The sequence below is a fragment of the Salmo salar genome, chromosome ssa01 (assembly GCF_905237065.1).
Source record: "Salmo salar chromosome ssa01, Ssal_v3.1, whole genome shotgun sequence".
Taxonomy (NCBI): domain Eukaryota; kingdom Metazoa; phylum Chordata; class Actinopteri; order Salmoniformes; family Salmonidae; genus Salmo; species Salmo salar.
Genome location: NC_059442.1, coordinates 8,745,798 through 8,767,665, shown reverse-complemented (window position 1 = coordinate 8,767,665; position 21,868 = coordinate 8,745,798). Strand labels below are relative to the sequence as shown.

The 21,868-nt window shown below is 43.3% G+C and overlaps 1 protein-coding gene and 1 long non-coding RNA gene across 2 annotated transcripts; both read right to left on the bottom strand.

Moving 5' to 3' along the window:
• Window positions 1-9,410: 9,410 nt before the first annotated feature.
• LOC106607535 (G-protein coupled receptor family C group 6 member A) lies at window positions 9,411-16,093 on the bottom strand. The gene is made up of 6 exons (XM_014204606.2): window positions 15,451-16,093; window positions 14,978-15,263; window positions 12,714-13,544; window positions 11,981-12,190; window positions 11,564-11,681; window positions 9,411-10,601 (listed from the first exon to the last, which is right to left on the bottom strand). The coding sequence occupies exons 1-6, from the start codon at window positions 15,633-15,635 to the stop codon at window positions 9,661-9,663; spliced, it is 2,571 nt and encodes an 856-aa protein (XP_014060081.1). The 5' UTR covers window positions 15,636-16,093; the 3' UTR covers window positions 9,411-9,660.
• Window positions 16,094-18,400: 2,307 nt separating this feature from the next.
• Window positions 18,401-20,259, bottom strand: LOC106607596 (uncharacterized). The gene is made up of 2 exons (XR_001329237.2): window positions 19,446-20,259; window positions 18,401-18,538 (listed from the first exon to the last, which is right to left on the bottom strand). It is a non-coding gene; the product is annotated as an uncharacterized lncRNA (long non-coding RNA).
• Between the last annotated feature and the right edge of the window lie 1,609 nt (window positions 20,260-21,868).

The window sequence follows — 21,868 nt, the reverse complement described above, 5'->3', positions numbered from 1 at the left end:
GGTCCCCTCTATACGACGCCCGTTACAGACTTTGGTATTTTATTATCCCCATTAGCTGTTGCAAAAGCAGCAGCTACTCTACCTGGGGTCCACACAAAACATTAAACATAATACAGAATGACAACAACATTAGACAAGAACAAATCAACTCTTATTGGTCACATACACATGGTTAGCAGATGTTAATGCAAGTGTAGCGAAATGCTTGTGCTTCTAGTTCCGACCATGCAGTAATATCTAACAAGTAATCTAACAATTTCACAACAACAAAGGAATGAATAAGAATATGTACATATAAGTATATGGATGAGCGGCATGGGCAAGATGCCGAACGTCATAGGCAAGATGCATTAGATGGTATAGAGTACGGTATATACATGTGAGATGAGTAATGTAGGGTATGTAAACATTATATAACGTGGCATTGTTTAAAGTGACTAGGGATACATTTATTACATCCATTTTTCCATTATTAAAGTGGCTAGAGTTGAGTCAGTATGTTGGCAGCAGCCACTCAATGTTAGTGATGGCTGTTTAACAGTCTGATGGCCTCGAGATAGAAGCTGTTTTTCAGTCTCTCGGTCCCAGCTTTGATGCACAGACACAAGAGACCAGACTCCCCTGTACCCAGCTGTCTGTTGATGAAGAGTGAACAGTCTATGGGAAAACCAATAAACATCAGAGAGGGAGACTTCTCTACTAAACAGGGGGAAGAAATATTGTGTCATTGTTCTGGGAGGAAGCTGGTTGGTCAGTTGTAGTCAACTTCTTTTTCTTACAGAGACCAACAGGAGAGATCAGAAGCAGATATTTCCAGTGGTCAGTCTTCCCAAAGTCATACAACAGACCTGGACTCGGTATTCCTCATGGGGCGGCAGGTAGCCTAGTGGACTAGTAACTGAAAGGTTGCAAGATCAAATCCTGGAGCTGACAAGGTAAAAATCTGTAATTCTGCCCCTGAACAAGGCAGTTAACCCACTGTTCCTAGGTCATCATTGAAAATAAGAAATTGTTCTTAACCGACTTGCCTAGTTAAGTAAAGGTGAAATAAAAAAAGTCTCAGTGAGCTGTCTTACATAGAATTGAACTGAAATCTTTACTCTGAATTCCCAATGGGTTTTCCTAAACATAAAAACTGCTGAAAAGAAGGCCAAATATGATTTTAATTAACATGTTTTTGTATTGTTTGGATTCAGTTGCTTGTGCAGAATGAATTACACCTAAATGTAAAAAAAAAAATGAACAGTTATCTTAACATCTCTTTCTCAGCCAGTTGAAGAGACTGTCATCACTTTAGTGAAGAAAGAACTGAAGAGTTTCAAAAGGATTCTGAGTCCAGATCTCCCAGAATGCTTAGAGAGTCAGAGAGAGGATGAGGAAGTGGTGGATGCTGAAGATGAGAAGCAGGTCCAGAGAGGGGGATCACACTTCACTTCCTGAGGAACATAAAACAGAAGTCTGTTTATTGATTTTTTTTTTATACGCGATTTTGTCTTTAGATGTGCTTCTTGACAACATAAACTCAAATCCAACCTGAAGAAGAAGTTTCAGTGTGTGTTTGAAGGAGTAGTTGAGTAGTTGAAGGAATAGCTGTCCAAGGAAGCCCAAGTCTTCTCAATAAGATCTTTACAGAGCTGTACATCACAGAGGGTGGAAGTGGAGAGTTCAGTAATGAACATGAGGTGAGACAGATTGAGATGGCATGCAAAAACCAAACTACGCAAGAGACGCCAATCAAATGCAATGACACCTTCAAGCCTTTACCTGGACAAGACAACCCTATCAGAACTGTGCTGACAAAGGGAGTCACTGGCATTGGAATAACAGTCTCTGCGCAGAAGTTCATTCTGGACTGGGCCGAAGGAAGAGCTAATCAGGATATCCACATCCTGTTCGGGAGCTGAACATGATGATAGAGAAAAAACACAGTTTGATTCAAGTTGTGGAAAACTGTTTTGTGTACGTGAAGCATTCTGGAATCTCCAACTTTGACAAGTACAAAGTTATGTTTGTCCTTGATGGTCTGGATGAGTGCCGACTGCCCCATAGACTTCAAGAAAAACGATAGCTGCTGTAATGTCACACAGTCAACCTCAGTGGACATGTTGCTGACAAACCTCATCAAGGGGAATCTGCTCCCCTCTGCTCTCCTCTGGATAACTTTCCGACCTGCAGCAGCCATTCAGATCCCTTCAGAGTATTTGGACCAGGTGACAGAGGTACGAGGTTTCAACGACCCACAGAAAGAGGAGTACTTCAAGAATAGAATCAGCGATGAGAACCTGGCCATCATCACACACATTAAGTCATCAAGAAGACTCTACATCATGTGCCACATATCAGTCTTCAGTTGGATTTTAGCCAGTGTTCTAGAGAAACTGTTGGTTGAAACAGAGGGTGGAGAGATGCCCAAGACTCTGACACAAATGTACTCACACCTCCTGGTATTTCAGGCCAAACAGAGGAGTAAAGTAAAGTTTTACTTCATCGTGTTCAACACTGTACACAAAGTTAGAACCATAGGATAAATAAAGGGGGCATAAAAGCAGACAATGAAAGCTCTTACGATATTCAATGACGACATTTCTCTAAAACAGGCTAAAGGCTACATATGCACCAGTAAGTCAGAACAGTAGGCTAAGTTAGGAGAGGAAAAGGGACTAAATTATTAGGGTGAGGCACATGAGCTACTAGACAACATACACTTAGTTTTACTTTCTTACCTACAATATACATATCTCCCTGGCATGTTACATCATTTATGCAGCAGCTTCCAAGACATTTATGGACTCACCTTATTGTGCTGTGCTGACTTGAACAGGAAGGTGGGAAAATTTTGTCATCAAACTTTGTCATCAAAGTCTGGCATTCTGTGGATTGATGGTGCTTTCAAGACAACTGGGAACTCTGAAAAAAACATGGTTGAATCATGACGTCATTGATCTTCAGTTTGGAGCTCTAGGAGGAGGCCCGAGTTCCCAACTTGGAATTCCGAGTTGAATGACTGTTCAAAATGTGGCCAATGTTGAATGTTTATTATTTAAAACTTGGAAAAGAACCCCTTAAAACCTCTACGGGATCGGTGTCCCCTCCCATGGGACGGTTAACGTGCGCTAATGTGATTAGCATGACATTGTAAGTAACAAGAACATTTCCCAGGATATAGACATGTCTTATATGGGCAGAAAGCTTAAATTCTTGTTAAACTAACTGCACTGTCCAATTTACAGTAGCTATTACACAGTGGTGGAAAAAGTACCCAATTGTCATACTTGAGTAAAAGTAAAGATACCTTAATAGAAAATGACTCAAGTAAAAGTGAAAGTCCCGCAGTAAAATTCTACTTGTCTAAAAGTATTTGGTTTTAAATATACTTGAGTATCAAAAGTAAAAGTATAAATAATTTCAAATTCCTTATATTAAATAAAGCAGACGGCACCATTTTCATGTGTATTGTTTTTTACGCATTGCCAGGGGCAATCGCCAACATTCAGACATAATTTACAAACGAAGCATTTGTTTAGTGAGTCCGCCAGATCAGAGGCAGTAGGGATGACCAGAGATGTTCTCTTGATAAGTGTTTGAATCAGACCATTTTACTGTCCTGCTAAGCACCTGCTATTACAGTGAAATAACACCATGCTATTGTTTGAGGAGCGTGCACAGTTATGTACTTGAAAATGTATCAATAAACCAATTAGGCACAATTGGGCAGACATTTTTAACAGTAATGAAATGGTTCATTGGATCTGTCTAAAACTTTGCACATACACTGCTGCCATCTAGTGGCCAGAATCTACATTGTGCCTGAACTGCAATAATAAATTGTGGCCTTTCTCTTGCATTTCAAAGATGATATAACAAATGATATTCAAAGTGTTTCCTTTCAAATGGAATCAAGAATATGCATATCCTTGCTTCAGGTCTTGAGCTACACGCAGTTAGGTTTGGGTATGTCATTTTATACGAAAATTTAAAAGAAGGGTCAGATCCTTAAAAGGATTTAACCCCAGATTTGGGACCACATAGCCACTTCACTGAATAACAGGCTACTGATTACATTGCAATGCTTGCAGTTGGCCACTGTCAATGATCCTTCCAAACCACTCATTGTTGAATTTGCGATTTACATTTAAGTCATTTAGCAGACGTTCTTATCCAGAGCGACTTACAGTAGAGTGCATACATTTTAAATACTGATCCCCCATGGGAATCGAACCCACAACCCTGGCATTGCAAGCACCATGCACTACCAACTGAGCTACTTAAGGGACGATTTCCAACTTGTTGTGTAATGTTTATCGTTTTTTCTATATTTTCTCTTCATTCTTTCTCTTCGTATGACAAGGATTATTGATGACTGCTAGCTAAGATTTTGAAAGTAGGATGTTGACATGATCAGTCCAATCAAAGCTACTGTACATATAATGTGATTTGACATCATTTTATCTGTGGCAAATGACCTTGAGCCTTCTTGGATGGGCACTTCTACTGTAACTCTATGGCAGCACCCAAGGGGCTAGAATTTTCTAGCTCTGCCCTTAGACTTGGAGGTGACGTGGTGTCCCCATAAGTGACAGAACACTGAGCCAATCACAGTGCAATGCTCTGTATTTTCTGCTGGCTTGCCCCACCACCACAGAAAGGACTGAGCTAGGCTAAGACATCCGCATTTTGGAGCTGCCTTACTCAGGAAAAAAAAATTGAGACCATGTTTGTATGCAGCTTTATTAACTCAATTATATAAATCATCATTGTTTGCAAACTAATACGTGACACGTATTAATGACAAAATAACATGCAAAACAGGCAATCCCCAAAACAAAAAGAGTTTTTGTTTATTTTTTTGCTAAAAATCTGGGGCTCAAAACAGAGCACCACCTGCCCTGAATGACGGGTCGCCACTGATGATAATGCACAGCCCCATGTCACAAGGATTTGTACACAATTCCTGAAAGCTGAAAATGTGGCAGTTCTTCTATTGCCTGCATACTCACAAGAGATGTCAGCCATTGAACATGTTTGGGATGCTCTTGATCGACGTGTACGACAACCTGTTCCAGTTCCTGCAAATATCCAGATACTGACTGGTCTTCTGTTCCACGCCCCCCTACATTTTTTTTAAGGTACCTGTGACCAACAGATGCATATCTGTATTCCCAGTCATGTGAATTCCATAGATTAGCGCCTACTTATGTAAATTGACTGATTTCCTTATACGAACAGTAACTCAGTCAAATCTTTGAAATTGTCGCATGTTGCGTTTATATTTTTGTTCAGTAGATATTATTAGTAAAAATCTGTTATTAACAAACTCTTGTGCAAGAAAACAAACAATAGAAGCCACTGGAATTTGGTTAAATGCAGGGAATGCAGGGAAACTTAAATCAGTTCTACCAAATATCTATCAACATGTTAAATGTGCAACCAGAGGGAAAATAATTCTGGATCACCTGTACTCCACACACAGAGACGCATACAAAGCTCTCCCTCACCCTCCATTTGGTAAATCCGACCACAACTCTATCCTCCTGATTCCTGCTTACAAGCAAAAAATAAAGCAGGAAGCACCAGTGACTCGGCCTATAAAAAAAGTGGTCAGATGAAGCAAATGCTAAACTACAGGGCTATTTTGCTATCACAGACTAGAATATGTTTCGGGATTCTTCCGATGGCATTCAGGAGTACACCACCAGTCACTGGCTTTATCAATAAGTGCGTCGGGGACGTCGTCCCCACAGTGACTGTACTTACATACCCCAACCAGAAGCCAACATTCGCACTGAGCTAAAGGGCAGAGCTGCCGCTTCAAGGTCTTACCCGGAAGCTTACAAGAAATCCTGCTATGCTCTGTGACGAACCATCAAACAGGCAAAGCTTTAATACAGGGCTAAGATTGAATCATACTACACCGGCTCCGATGCTCGTCTTACGTGGCAGGGCTTGCAAACTATTACAGACTACAAAGGGAAGCACAGCCGCGAGTGCCCAGTGACACGAGCCAACAAGACGAGCTAAATCACTTCTATGCTCGCTTCGAGGCAAGCAACACTGAGGCATGCATGAGAGCATCAGCTGTTCCTGACGACTGTGTGATCACGCTCTCCGTAGCTGACCTTTAAACACGTCAACATACACAAGGATGCAGGGCCAGATGGATTACCAGGACGTGTGCTACAGGCATGTGCTGACCTACTGGCAGGTGCCTTCACTGGATTTTTCAACATGTCCCTGATTGAGTCTGTAATACCAACATTTTTCAAGCAGACCACCATAGTCCCTGTGCCCAAGAATACAATGGCAACCTGCCTAAATGTCTACAGACCTGTAGCACTCACGTCTGTAGCCATGAAGTACTTTGAAAGGCTGGTAATGACTCACATCAACACCATTATCCCAGAAACCCTAGACCCACTTCAATTTGCATTCCACCCAAACAGATCCACAGATGATGCAATCTCTATTGCACTCCACACTGCCCTTTCCCACCTGGACAAAAGGAACACTTATGTGAGAATGCTATTCATTGACTACAGCTCAGCGTTCAACACCATAGTACCCTCAAAGCTCATCACTAAGCTCAGGATCCTGGGATTAAACACCTCCCTCTGCAACTGGATCCTGGACTTCCTGACGGGCCGACCCCATTGTGGTGAGGGTAGGTAGCAACACATCTGCCATGCTGATCCTCAACACTGGAGCCCCCCAGGGGTGCATGCTCAATCTCCTCCTGTACTCCCTGTTCACCCATGACTGAATGGCCAGGCACGACTCCTACACCATCATTAAGTTTGCAGATGACACAACAGTGGTAGGCCTGATCACCGACAACGATGAGACAGCCTATAGGGAGGAGGTCAGAGACCTGGCCGGGTGGTGCCAGAATAACAACCTATCCCTTAACGTAACCAAGACTAAGGAGATGATTGTGGACTACAGGAAAAGGAGGACCGAGTAAGCCACCATTCTCATCGACGGGGCTGTAGAGGAGAAGGTTGAGAGCTTCAAGTTCCTTGGTGTCCACATCAACAACAAACTAGAATGATCCAAACACACCAGGACAGTCGTGAAGAGGGCACGACAAAGCCTATTCCCCCTCAGGAAACAAAAACATTTTGGCATGGGTCCTGAGATCCTCAAAAGGTTCTACAGCTGCAACGTCGAGAGCATCCTGACTTGTTGCATCACTGCCTGGTACGGCAATTGCTCGGCCTCCGACCGCAAGGCACTACAGAAGGTAGTGCGTACAGCCCAGTACATCACTGGGGCTAAGCTGCCTGCCATCCAGGACCTCTACACCAGGCGGTGTCAGAGGAAGGCCCTAAAAATTGTCAAAGACCCCAGACACCCCAGTCATAGACTGTTCTCTCTACTACCGCATGGCAAGCAGTACCGAAGTGCCAAGTCTAGGACAAAAACGCTTCTCGACAGTTTTTACCCCCAAGCCATAAGACTCCTGAACAGGTAATCAAATGGCTACCCGGACTATTTGCATTGTGTGCCCCCCCCCCACCCTTCTTTTACGCTGCTGCTGCTCTCTGTTTATCATATATGCAGAGTCACTTTAACTATACATTCATGTACATATGTTCATACTACCTCAATTAGCCTGACCAACCAGTGCTCCCGCACATTGGCTAACCGGGCTATCTGCATTGTGTCCCGCCACCCACCACCCACCAACCCATCTTTACGCTGCTGCTACTCTCTGTTCATCATATATAGTCACTTTAAGCATATCTACATGTACATACTACCTCAATCAGCCGGACTAACCGGTGTCTGTATGTAGCCTCGCTACTTTTATAGCCTCGCTACTGTATATAGCCTCGCTACTGTTTTTCACTGTCATTTTACTGTTGTTTTTATTTCTTTACTTAACTATTGTTCACCTAATACCTTTTTTTGCACTATTGGTTAGAGCCTGTAAGTAAGCATTTCACTGTAAAGTCTACACCTGTTGTATTCGGCACAGGTGAAAAATAAACTTTGATTTGATTTGAAATAAATGATAAACAACTACTAATCGGTATAGCATTACTGTATAGAATAGCTAGGGGGACATAATGAATTGTACTGTATTCTGGAGAAAAATGGTTCCTCTATAATGCTTGGGTTCATGTTTCCATAATGCAAATAGGTTTATGCCAAGTTCCATGCTTCCAATAACTATCACTGGTGCTCGATATTCTTATCATGAGTCACACTTTGAAAAATTCAGATTGTCCATCTGTAGAGGCTCTTATTTTTATTATCTATCCTGATCCTAGTCACTTTACCCTCTAGTCATGTACATATCTACCTAAAATACCTTATTATCTATCCTAATGCCTAGTCACTTTATCCTGCCTTCATGTACATATCTACCTCAAATACCTCATTATTATCTATCCTGATGCCTAGTCACTTCACCCTACCTTCATGTACATATCTACCTCAAATACCTTATTATTATCTATCCTGATGCCTAGTCACTTTACCCTGCCTTCATGTACATATCTACCTCAAACACCTTATCATTATATATCCTGATGCCTAGTCACTTTACCCTGCCTTCATGTACATATCTACCTCAAATATCTCATTATATATCCTGATGCCTAGTCACTTTACCCTACCTTCATGTACATATCTACCTCAAATACCTCATTATTATCTATCCTGATGCCTAGTCAGTTTACCCTGCCTTCATGTATATATCTACCTCAAATACCTCATTATTATCTATCCTGATGCCTATGTCAGCATCGTCATAAAAATGGGACCAAGGCGCAGCGGGAATATGAATGCTCGTCTTCTTTTATTAATGAAGAAAACCAAAACAAACACTTAAACAAAAACGACGCCGAGAACGAGTCCTGTGAGGCACACAGCTACACATACGGAACAACTACCCACAAAATCCCATAGAAAAACACCCCTCTTAAATAGGACCTTCAATTAGAAGCAACTAGGAACAGCTGCTTCCAATTGAAGGTCAACCCCATTAACTAAACCTAGAACTAGACATACTAGATAAACATAGAAATATACTAACATAGAACATAGCCCAACAAACCCCGAAACATTCTAAACAAACACCCTTCTTAAATATGAACATAACCCAACAAACCCCGAAACACTCTAAACAAACACCCCCTGCCACGCCCTGACCAAACTACAATAACAAACAACCCCTTTACTGGTCAGGACGTGACAGCCTAGTCACTTTACCCTACCTTCATGTACATATCTAGCTCAAATACCTTATTATTTTCTATCCTTATGCCTAGTTACTTTACCCTGCCTTCATGTACATATCTACCTCAAATTCCTCATTATTATCTATCATTTACATTTACGTCATTTAGCAGACGCTCTTATCCAGAGCGGCTTACAAATTGGTGCATTCACCTTATGATATCCAGTGGAACAACGACTTTACAATAGCACATCTATATCTTTTTTTGGGGGGGGGAGGGTGGGGGGGGGTTAGAAGGATTACTTAATCCTATCCCAGGTATTCCTTAAAGAGGTGATGCTGATGCCTATTCACTTTACCCTACCTCCATGTACATATCTACCTAAAATACCTCATTATCTATCCTGATGCCTAGTCACTTTACCCTACCTTCATGTACATATCTACCTCAAATACCTCGTATCGCTACTGTCAACAAACTATTTGTTGACAACAGCCATGCCCTTCTGTTCATAGTGTTTCCGGATGTAATTTGTGATGGCGTTCTCATTGTTGAGCTCCTTCCTGAACAGCATGATGTAGCACTTGGGAGCAAAGTGACAGCAGAGGACGCTGTAATTGGACACCAATATGGCCGCCGCCTCGATGGCCTGCTGGTACTTCCCCGACATGTTGATGTAGACAGGGATGAAGACGATCCAAACCACCAGGAAAATCATCATGCTGATGGAGACAAAACTGGCGTTCTTATACAAATCTGGCAACTGCTTCCCTTTGAACGCAAACAGGAAGCAGACCACTGCCAGCAGGGCAATGTAAGTCAACATGGCGCCAAAGAGTGTTTTGGAACCTTTGTTGCACTCCAGAAGGATGGTGGCCTCGTCGAACCTGCTGCTTTTGACAATGAACGGTGGGGCGTAGGTCAGCCACAGCACGCACACGGCCACCTGGACCGCCGAGCAGCACGTTACCACGGCGATGGGTCGGTTGAGGCGCTTCAGTTTGTCGCCGACTGTAACCCTCAGATCGAAAGTGAAGCCCACGAAGATCTGGAGCAGGTTGGCCAGGATGCAGGACACGCAGACAGTGAAGGCCATACCAAAGAGTGGGAGACCCGCAAGGCAGGTGGTCTTTGTTGGCCCTCCCAGGAACATACTGATACAGCAGAAGCAGGTCAGCAGGGACAGCAGCTCCAGGAAGCTGAGGTTGCCTCCAGTGGATTTCACTATGGGTGTTCTTCGATCCACGGCAAACAAAATGGTCACCAGAAGGCTGACAACAATCCCCAAGACATCAAATGAGACCAGAACAATGGTGAAAGCGTCAGTCCACCCCAGGTTGTCAATGGTTTTCATCAAACATCTGTCCATGTCTGAGGATGTGTACTCACTCTCTGGATGACAGGCCATGCACTTCTTACCTGAGGGTTGAACCAAATATGACAGTATGTGATATTTGTGAAATTAATCATGTACTTGTAGGCTAGCCTACAATATGTTGTTTTGAGGAGTATGCAGGATATATTTACATGAGGACGTTTGGCTTTGAATAGAGTTGTATGAGAAACAGGTGTTGTCTGGTATAATGACACTGTTTGAAGCAGTCCACAGTAACCACACTTATGTAAATGAATTATTTGCTTAGACACCCCATTTGCCCTCAGAACTTCCTCAGTTCGTCAGGCCATGAACTCTACAAGGTGTCGAAAGCATTCCACAGGGATGCTGGCCCATGTTGACTCTAATGCTTCACACAGTTGTGTCAAGTTGGCTGGATGTCCTTTGGGTGGTGGACCATTCTTGATACACACAGAAAACTGTTGAACGTGAAAAACCAGGCAGCGTTGCAGTTCTTGTCACAAACCGGTGCGACTGGCACCTACTACAATACCCTGTTCAAAGGCACTTAAATATTTTGTCTTGCCCATTCACCCTCTGAATGGCACACATACACAATTCATGTCTCAATTGTCTCAAGGCTTAAAAATCCTTGTTTAATCTGTCCCCTCCCCTTCATCTACACTGATTGAAGTGTATTTAACAAGTGACATCAATAAGGGATCATAGCTCTCACCTGGATTCACCTGGTCAGTCTATATCAAGGAAAGACCAGGTGTCCTTAATGTTTGTATACTCAGTGTATACAAAACATTCAAAACAATACAGACTAAACATTTAGACAATAGACACAATATGCCCTCAGATCAGTTACAGACCTAAAGTACAAATCAATTGTGGCCATATAGAACTGTAATCAGATTAGTTGCAAAAATCCCCTCAGACAAATCCCCGTGGTATGGAAACTGACCTGCTTTGGATATTGTCTGATGACTTTTCAATTTACATAAAATCAATAAGCATCTTGATATTTTACTGTACTTACCACCTCCGGTAGAAATGTGTCCATGACCGCAAAGTAAACACGCCTTGCAGCATGAGTTTATCGTTGAAGTTAACTCATATCCCGGATTACATGTTTTATAGCAGTTGGCAAAAGTCACCTAAAAAGAGAGAAGATTTAAGGTAGCACATTACATTGCAGCATGGAATAAAGTGGTAATAATATGGTAGTAGTAGAGTAAAAACTAATGTCAAGTAGACTTCATGTCCAATGCTATCTATTGTGTACTGTAGATCGAGCTCTTTGCCCCAATCTCAAATTAATAGGAGGCTAAGTGAACCCCCATCCAAGAATACTGATTTAAGATGGGAAGGCTTACTGTAACATTTTAAATGATGATTTAATATGGGAAGGCTTACTGTAAAGTTAAGAATACTGATTTAAGATAGGAAGGCTTACCGTAACATTTTCGAACTCTCTGATGAGATGCTCTCTGATGTGGATGGGTTCATTAGGCCTATACTCTCCAACGGTTATTATCCGATTTTCTGAAACTGACATGTTCCACTCTACGATGTCATATCCTGTAGTAGGGTCACCATGTTCATCGAAAGCTATGTGTGTGGTATTGTCCACTATGAAGTTAACCCGCTTGAGTTCCTCAAGAAGCTGTGGACACAACCAGCTAAATATGAACAGCGAGCAGCATCTTATAGTTTACTCTGTGGTGTTATGTTGGAGAGATTGTATGTCTAAAATACAGCTAAAATACAGCCAACCCTATGAATCAATCCTAATTAACAACAGTATCACAATAACGGTCCATTCAAATATTATATTATTTTTCTAGAATAACAAAAAGATATCTTATGGTAGAAAATGTACATTTCCAGATCCACAAAGTAGACTAATATCGAGAGGAGTCCATGTCCCACGTCATCTGTTGTGTAGATTATTTTATATATGATTCAATCTGAAATTAATGGGAAAGATTGGCACTAATTTCCTCGTTGTATTCGGTGTCTATCTTTTCCATTAATTTGGGGTTGAGGCACATAGCAGCATTTACACTAGCCTACAGATAGTATAGGATCTTTAGAGGTCTGAAAACCAACACGTTTTTTTGGAACTGATTTTGGAATTAAGTGATTTTAAAGTGTTAGTGATTACGTCAACCCACACAGTGGCTTACCTCCCAAACAGCAAAACTGGCATTTCGTTTACACCTTACATTGTTGCAGTTCAGCAGGCTTCTCAGCCCCTGAGCAACGACTTTGACCGCTAGATAGATGTAATAAGACTCATCCTCGTCAATGTACTTCAATAAGCACCTTCTGTCCAGGCATGTCCTTCCACCACCCTCTGACTGGGATTTGGGGTCGGGTAATGTACAGTTCAGCACACTTTCATCTACCAAGGAATCGGGACATGGAGGATAATGACACATAAATTCATGGATAAAGCTGTTATGGGCTTTACTTTGGAACATAGAGTCACGGACGTAGTCATGAAAGCCCGGCACCTTGTTTCTCTTAGGAATGAATCCAAATACCCTCCCAACCTTTTGAATATCGGGCATTTTGGAAAACTCCTTGTTGGTGGACCAAGTGTCACATGCGATCCAAATTCTGCTGATCCCCATTCTAACGACCTCTTTGAGGATGATCCTAACATTCAATTCAGCTGTGAAAATGACAATAGCCTCGGCAGACGAACTGCGAATCTTTGACATGAGCATGGCCAATTCTGTTTGCATTCTGGTCCCGTTGAGTAAAAAGTTTGCTGATAGGATCTCCTTGAAGTCCACACACAGTTTCCTGTCATTGAAGAGATCAATCAGCCTCTCGGCGCCATACTTGCCGTACTCATCGTCACTGCCTATCACTCCCACGCTCTCCCAGTTGAGATGCCTCACCAACTCAGCGATCGCTATGGTCTGATGCTCATCACTGGAGACCGTTCGCAGAAACGAGGGGAACTTGCACTTCCTACTGAGCAACTCACTTGTTGATGAATAACTGATCTGCAAATATGAGGAACAAAGCGTTGAACAGCGCTAGAGCAGAAGTTACAGTGACAATTGGTCATTATGTATTCCCACTTCAAATGAAACCTAAATTATAAAGGCTTTATAGAGCATTCACAATGCCTTTATAGAGCATTGAATGCTTTATAGCGCATTAAAGGCTTTATAGAGCATTAAAGGCTTTATAGCGCTTAGTAAAGGCTTTATTGAGCATTAAAGGCTCTATAGAGCATTAATAAAGGCTTTATAGAGCATTAAAGGCTTTATTGAGCATTAATAAAGGATTTATAGAGCATTAATAAAGGATTTATAGAGCATTAATAAAGACTTTATAGAGCACTCATAAAGGCTATTAAGAGTATTTACGTTTTCATAAGCACAACAGACTCTTCATAAATAATTTATAAGCAAAGTCATACTACATAAATGTTTAGGGTTAGTCACTAGATAAGGGTTAGTCACTACATCAAGGGTTAGGGTTAGTCACTACATCAAGGGTTAGTCACTACATCAAGGGTTAGTCACTACATCAAGGGTTAGTGTTAGTCAAGACATCAAGGGTTAGGGTTAGTCAAGACATACAGGGTTAGGGTTAGTCAGTACATAAAGGGTTAGTCACTAGATAAGGGTTAGTCACTACATAAAGGATTAGTCTGTACATAAAGGGTTAGGGTTAGTCACTACATCAAGGGTTAGTCACTACATCAAGGGTTAGTCACTACATCAAGGGTTAGTCACTACATCAAGGGTTAGTCACTACATCAAGGGTTAGTCACTACATCAAGGGTTAGTCACTACATACAGGGTTAGTCACTATATAAAGGGTTAGTCACTATATAAAGGGTTAGGGTTAGTCACTACATCAAGGGTTAGTCACTATATAAAGGCTTAGTCACTATATAAAGGGTTAAGGTTAGTCACTACGTCAAGGGTTAGTCACTATATAAAGGGTTAGTCACTGTATAAAGGGTTAGGGTTAGTCACTACATCAAGGGTTAGTCACTACATCAAGGGTTAGTCACTGTATAAAGGGTTAGTCACTACATCAAGGGTTAGTCACTGTATAAAGGGTTAGGGTTAGTCACTACATACAGGGTTAGGGTTAGTCAAGACATACAGGGTTAGGGTTAGTCAAGACATACAGGGTTAGGGTTAGTCAAGACATCAAGGGTTATGGTTAGTCAAGACATACAGGGTTATGGTTAGTCACTACATAAAGGGTTAGTCAAGACATCAAGGGTTAGGGTTAGTCAAGACATCAAGGGTTAGGGTTAGTCAAGACATCAAGGGTTAGGGTTAGTCACTACATAAAGGGTTAGGGTTAGTCAAGACATCAAGGGTTAGGGTTAGTCACTACATAAAGGGTTAGGGTTAGTCACTACATAAAGGGTTAGGGTTAGTCACTACCTAAAGGGTTAGGGTTAGCATACCTGAGCCACTGAAGGTAGAGCTAGTAGACGGGCAACAGCAATTGACTTCTCTGAATACCTCTCCCCAATTACCACTTTAACATGTGGTTTGGTTACATTAGGCTTCACCCCCTGCCCCTGGATGTCCTCCATCATGCTCAGTGTTGCTCTGATGGTATTAGTTACATCCCCGCAGGTGTCGTATATTTCATATCCCACACTCACATTGGGCAACATCTGAGACCTGTTTATCTCTTGGATGGCATAAATCATCACTTGCGATCGGAGGAACATCTGCACGTCGTAACTACAAACATTATACAATTAGAACGGTTAGGGAATAGTGTACTGTACGTTCTGGTTGCAGTCTTCTAGTTACATGGAATTCTAGTTACATAGCATTCTAGTTTTGAAAGCAAAGGTACAAATTAGCTACAAAGACACAGCACTTATTGATGACGCTCATTGATGTTCACATACGGCTGTATACTCACTCAATGCAAGTCTTTTGAGGAGGAATCTTGGATCCATTAGTTTCCACCTGCAGGTAAACAGGAAAAAGTCCACCCACAACAACGTCCCCAGGGACAAAAATATGACGAGGATTGTTGTTGACTGAACAAGAAGGTTCCGAGACTATTGAGGTTACAGTCACAATTAAGAGCAACAAGACCCACATTGTGTATTTACTGTAGACAGGCTCTGAGGTCCTGTCTGTGTGATAACTCTGTGTCACTCCCTGTCTATTCCTCTATATGACAGAGGAAGTTTGAATATTTGCATACAGACTACAGAATTCAGAGTAACAGCTATTGTCACAAGCGTCATTGAAGGGGAACCAAAACGCAGCGGGTAAAGTGCTCATCTTCTTCATTTAAAGAAAAACACACAAAAATAAACACACAACGTAAAACTGTCAAGTAAGGTGCACAGCCTATACCAGGAACAACCACCCACAAAACACAATGAAACAACCCCTACTTAAATATGGTCTCTAATCAGAGGCAATGAGATTCAGCTGCCTCCAATTAGAGACCTACCCCAAACAATACCAACATAGAAAGACAACCTAGAATAAACAGAAATATAAAACATAGAACAAAACCCCAAAACACACAAAATAAACAACCCTGCCACGCCCTGACCATACTATAATGACAAATAACCCCTTTTACTTGTCAGGACGTGACAGTACCCCCCCCCCAAAGGTGCAGACCCCGAATGCACCTCAAAAAAATAAAAAAAATAAAAAAACACAAAACAACCCCAAACCTAAAGGCAAAACCCTGTCAACGACGGTTCCTGTGCTACACCCCCCTTCCTAATCCTCACCCCATGGAGGTGGCTCTGGCTCTTGCCGTAGCTCCCGTTCAGCAACCTCTAGGCTGCAGACCACCGCTGAAGGCACTGGGTTGCAGACCACCGCTGAAGGCTCTGGGTTGCAGACCACCGCTGAAGGCTCTGGGTTGCAGACCACCGCTGAAGGCTCTGGGTTGCAGACCACCGCTGAAGGCTCTGGGTTGAGAGGCGTCGCTGGAGGCCTCGGACTGAGGAGCGTCGCTGGAGGCTCCTGGCTGAGGAGCGTCGCTGGAGGTTCAGGGCTGAGGAGCGTCGCTGGCGGTTCAGGGCTGAGGAGCGTCGCTGGAGGCTCCGGACTGTAGGCCGTCTCAGCAGGCTCCGGACTGTAGGCCGTCTCAGCAGGCTCCGGACTGTAAACTGTCGCCGGAAGCTCTGGACGGGGAACTGTCGCCGGAAGCTCTGGACGGGGAACTGTCGCCGGAAGCTCTGGACGGGGAACTGTCGCCGGAAGCTCTGGACTGGGAACTGTCGCCGGAAGCTCTGGACTGGGAACTGTCGCCGGAAGCTCTGGACTGGGAACTGTCGCCGGAAGCTCTGGACTGGGAACTGTCGCCGGAAGCTCTGGACTGGGAATGCGCACTGGAGGCCTGATGCGTGGGACTGGCATTGGAGGCGCCAGAATAGTAACACGCACCTCAAGGCTAGTGCGGGGAGCAGGAACAGGACGCACTGGGCTATGGAGGCGCACCGGAGATCTGGAGCTAAGGGCTGGCACACACCGTCCTGGCTGGATGGTCACTGCAGCCCGGCACGGGCGGAGCACTGGCACAGGGCGAACTGGGCTGTGCTGGGGAATGAGGGCTGCCGTGCGTAGAGCAGGCGCAGGGTAAGCTGGACCGAGGAGACGTACTGGTGGCCAGATGTGCTGCGCCGGCGCACTTCTCCCTGGCTGCCGGCCAACTCTCGCCCGGCAACGCTGCGGAGCCCGTACTGACCGCACCGGACTGTGCGTGCGTATGGGCGACACCGTGCGCACTTCCGCATAGCACGGCGCTCTCCACGTCACCCGCTCCCCGCGGTAAGCACAGGGAGTTGGCTCAGGGCTCACCCCTGGCCCAGCCAAACTACCCGTGTGCCCCCCCCAAAACATTTTTGGGGGATGCCTCTCGTGCTTCAGTCGTTGGGCTAGCTCCTTGTACTGTCGCCGTTCCTCCCTCGCTATCTCCACCTGTTTTCATGGAAGGCGATCCCATCCCGCCTGGATCTCCTCCCATGTCCAAGATCCTTTTCCGTCCAATACCTCCTCCCAAGTCCACTTTTCCTGCTGCTCCCTTCCCCGCTGCTTGGTCCTTTGGTGGTGGGTGGTTCTGTCACAAGCGTCGTTGAAGGGGAACCAAAACGCAGCGGGTAAAGTGCTCATCTTCTTCTTTATTTAAAGAAAAACACTTAAATAAAAATAAACACACGACGTAAACCAGTTCCGTAAGGTGCAGACTATACCAGGAACAACCACCCACAAAACACAATGAAAAAACCCCTACTTAAATATGGTCTCTAATCAGAGGCAATGAGATTCAGCTGCCTCCAATTAGAGACCAACCCCAAACAATTCCAACATAGAAATAGACAACCTAGAATAAACATAGAAATATAAAACAGAACAAAACCCCAAAACATCAAAACACACAAAACAAACAACCCCTGCCCTGACCATACTATAATGACAAACAACCCCTTTTACTGGTCAGGACGTGACAGCTATGTCTATTTGTTTTCTAATTAAGGCATTGAAATGAATGTGTAGTTCTTATCTATGAAGATGAAAGGAAACCAAACACCAGTAGAATAAAACCCAGCAATGTATAATAGCATTAATGTGTTCTTTAGGTTCTCAATATGAAACTTCTGGTTTGTGGTTTGTTTACAACCATTGTCATTTTCTATGCACTCGTATTTCGTTTTTTCTTTGGCTTTCTAGACACAACCCAACAGGATTATTGCCTTGTTCAAGGGCACAGCGGCAGTCGGTTTGGAATCTGACACCAGTATCCCTTCAAATGCCAGTTGAGTGTGTAAGTGTGTTATTTTGTAGTACTGTAGCAAGATGACTTTGAAAAGGTAAAAGAGGAGACTTGACTTGAAGGATCCGGTAGAAGTAAATGTTTTAATACAGAGTTCTGGGGTACAATGGTGTAAATAACGTGTGACTCGGCTATCTTGCTGTGACTGTGTCTGATGGAGCTGCTGGCACTCTCACATGAACCAATGCCTGGAAACACTTGCCTGGAAACACAAAGAGAGAGGAGAGACAGTAGCACAGCTACCACAGGCCACCTGAGTAGTGACAGCTGGTTTGTCTGTGACCAATCCTTGTCTGGCCTGGTTGGAGATGGTTACCTAAGGGAGATTTGCAGTAACTCAAGACACAGGAGTAGTTGTCATTCTTAAACGACATTCCACCATAACAGCTCTTCAGAGCACCCGGTTAAATCGTGTTTAGGAGTGCTTTTCCATGGTAAAAATAGTAAGAAATAGATGTCATTGTTCTATTTTTGGGGATTGTGCTTAATTTACTGTAATCTTAAAAAGAAATACTGAACTATTTTGACATTGTTTATTTTAAGCTCATTTCCCTATGGTGGACAGAACGTGTTGCTACATTACACTGACTAATGTTTTCACCACATAATAATTACAGGAAATACATGTCCTTTTTTCTTCAGATAAGTGATGTTTGTATAAAAGTTTACAATCGTCACAATCTCACAAAATCGATTGCTTAAAACAGATCAATATCTTTGGTTTAGTACCAGTGTTCTTCTCATAAGCACCTGTCTGTAGATGGACTTTGAACTCCGCTGTGATATTCAGACCATGGTGGCAATCATTTTTTTTAGGGCTCCTCCTATGAATGTCTCTGGCCTAGGTTTAAGCTATCATTCAAATGAAAACCAACCCGTTTGTCACGTATCCCCCCCAGGCTGCCCTGCATCACGCACTCCTGCTATCCATTACGCACACCTGCCTTCCCTTGTCACGCACATCAGCGTTATTTGACCCACTCATCATCTGTTTATTTCCTTCCCTATATTTGTCAGTTCCCCAGCTCTGTATTGATTGTCTTTTGACTTTGACGCTGTTCCTGTCTCGCGTCATGTCCGTTATTTATTAAATGTTTGACTCCCCGTACCTGCTTCGTCTCTCCAGCGTCATTCCATGTGACAGAATGCAGAAGCCAACATACGAAGCATCGGGGAGTACTGGCGTTCCGGTTAGTGGTGACATCGGCTCTGGGTCGCCACCGATGGAACCGGGGGTGCCTAGCCAGCCTGTCGGGCTTCCACGCTCTGGCTGGCTCGAGAGGTTTCCTTGCCTTGGTAGGCTCCGCGGCTTCCCATCCCTCATCACGCTCCTTCCACGCTTCCACGCCCCAACCGGCTTGCCCAGCGCCCATGTCTCGGCTGGTTCGCCCAGGTGGGAGGCCGGGTGGTGCCCTAAGAGGGGGGTGGGGGTGTCCTGTCACGTCTGCTCCCGCAGTACCCCTGATAATACCCCTGAACACAAGTTTGACACATGAGTGTGTAGAGAGCCGCTTTCTTGTCGGTTCAGTGTGAGACAGCGAGTGCCTTCTCACCCGCACTAACAACGCGCACACAGTCTCAAGGTCACCCACACTAGTGCTGAGCGATTAGTGCTTTTTGAGGTCTCTTCAGGTTTCAGTTCGATAAAAAAAAAAAAATCACAGCTTTCAATTTCGCAATTTTTTAAACAACTTTAAATGCGTTATGAAATAATGACATAAATTATTTTACAGCAGGTTGTCAGCTCTATCTGCCCTGACGCTAACTGCCAATCATGATAGGCACCCGGCCTGTTAGAGAAAATTCAAGATCTCCCCGTCTGCCTTTACGTTAACTCATCAAGACCACCCAACCTACACAACCTGTATATTAGGTTAGGTTCAAAACAAAGAAATCAAAACATCTGACCTGCGTGAACCTCTGTAGGATGAATTTATAGAGACAGCTCCGAATGCACCAATTTGTAAATCGCTCTGGATAAGAGCGTCTGCTAAATGACGTAAATGTTGGTAAGCTCGTTCCCTTCTTAGTTCTTTGTCAATTACACACCGCTGGCTCAGTTGGTAGAGCATGGTGTTTGCAACGCCAGCATGGTGTTTGCAACGCCAGGGTTGTGGGTTTGATTCCCACGAGGGGCCAGTACGAAAAGAAAAAAAAGTATGCATTCACTACTGTAAGTCCCTCTGGATAAGAGTGTCTTCTAAAATGTAAATGTATAATATTGTCACCCATCAGACTATTGTCAATTTAATATTGTCTTTAGGCTACATCTATTATTATTATTATGATGATGATGATGATGGGCCATAGATGGGCAGTTTTGATGGGACAGTTGTTGCTCAGACCTTCTGGGGGGCCTGTGAAACTGTGGATGCCACTGAGAGACTTATTTAGAAAAATGTCAAGGACAGAGGTGGACATGACTTTAAAATTGTAAAGATATTAACATTTTAAATATGTTCCCAAGACATCGGCAGCTGTTATAGCTTTAAACAATTGCAGTCATGGTTGCCAATTGATTGTCAACAGCCTTTTGGCTATTGTAGTCTTTTGGCTGTTGACAAACAGGAATCTCTAAAGTTGTCCGAAGTGAGGCATGCAGCATGCAACTGTGCCTGCGCCTGACCTAGAACGAACCCGTAAAAGGGATCACGAACCCGTGATCTCACCGCATTTTACCACTTCCTGTTTTTGATGTTTAACAGGAAACTAGACTTATAGGAAACCAGTTTAATCAAAGATTGTCTATTAAATTGACAAGATAGTCAAGTGGCCGCTCTAAATGTGGAAATGCATGTCCTCAGATGGAAGACAGGCAGGAGAAGGCAAGATCAGGTGGGACTATTCTAGCCAATGAGAGGACAGATACGCGTGTGAACAGCAGGCCGTGTATATAGACATAATAGGACATTTGAAATATATTTATTATTTTTTGTAACTTTTGTGAGTGTAATGTTCATTTTTGTTTTTATTTCACTTTTGTTTATCATCTATTTCACTTGCTTTGGCAATGTAAACATATGTTTCCCATGCCAATAAAGCCCCTTAAATGTAACATTGAGTTGATAGAGGACTCATCTTTATATCTGTGCCATTATAGTGTCTGACAATATGGGCAGCGCCATTGAGGCTATCTCCAGTTTAAAGTTGTAAATGTTGTTCTTCTTCATTGGCTGATTGCTCCCAACTCATGAAATCCCCACTCAGTGTACTGCTTTAAAATGGTGGAAGCCCTCAATGGCAATGTCCATGCTAAAACAGATTATATCCATGACCAGTCCTCTCTCTTTTTTTTTAAAGTTGCCGAAATGCCACTTGCCTCTACTTTTATCAGTGTATTCGTAACAACCAACCATTACAAAATGTATATTCGATAAAATAAGCCTCACGTAGCAAATTAGCAATACATTTTTCTGTTACCAAATTCAACTCTCTCATTTGCCTCCGTACAAAAATTCCTCACTTTGTGCGATTATTTTGTGGACAGATTTTGGCTGGAGTGAAACCTCTCGCTTACCTCTACCTCTCTGGT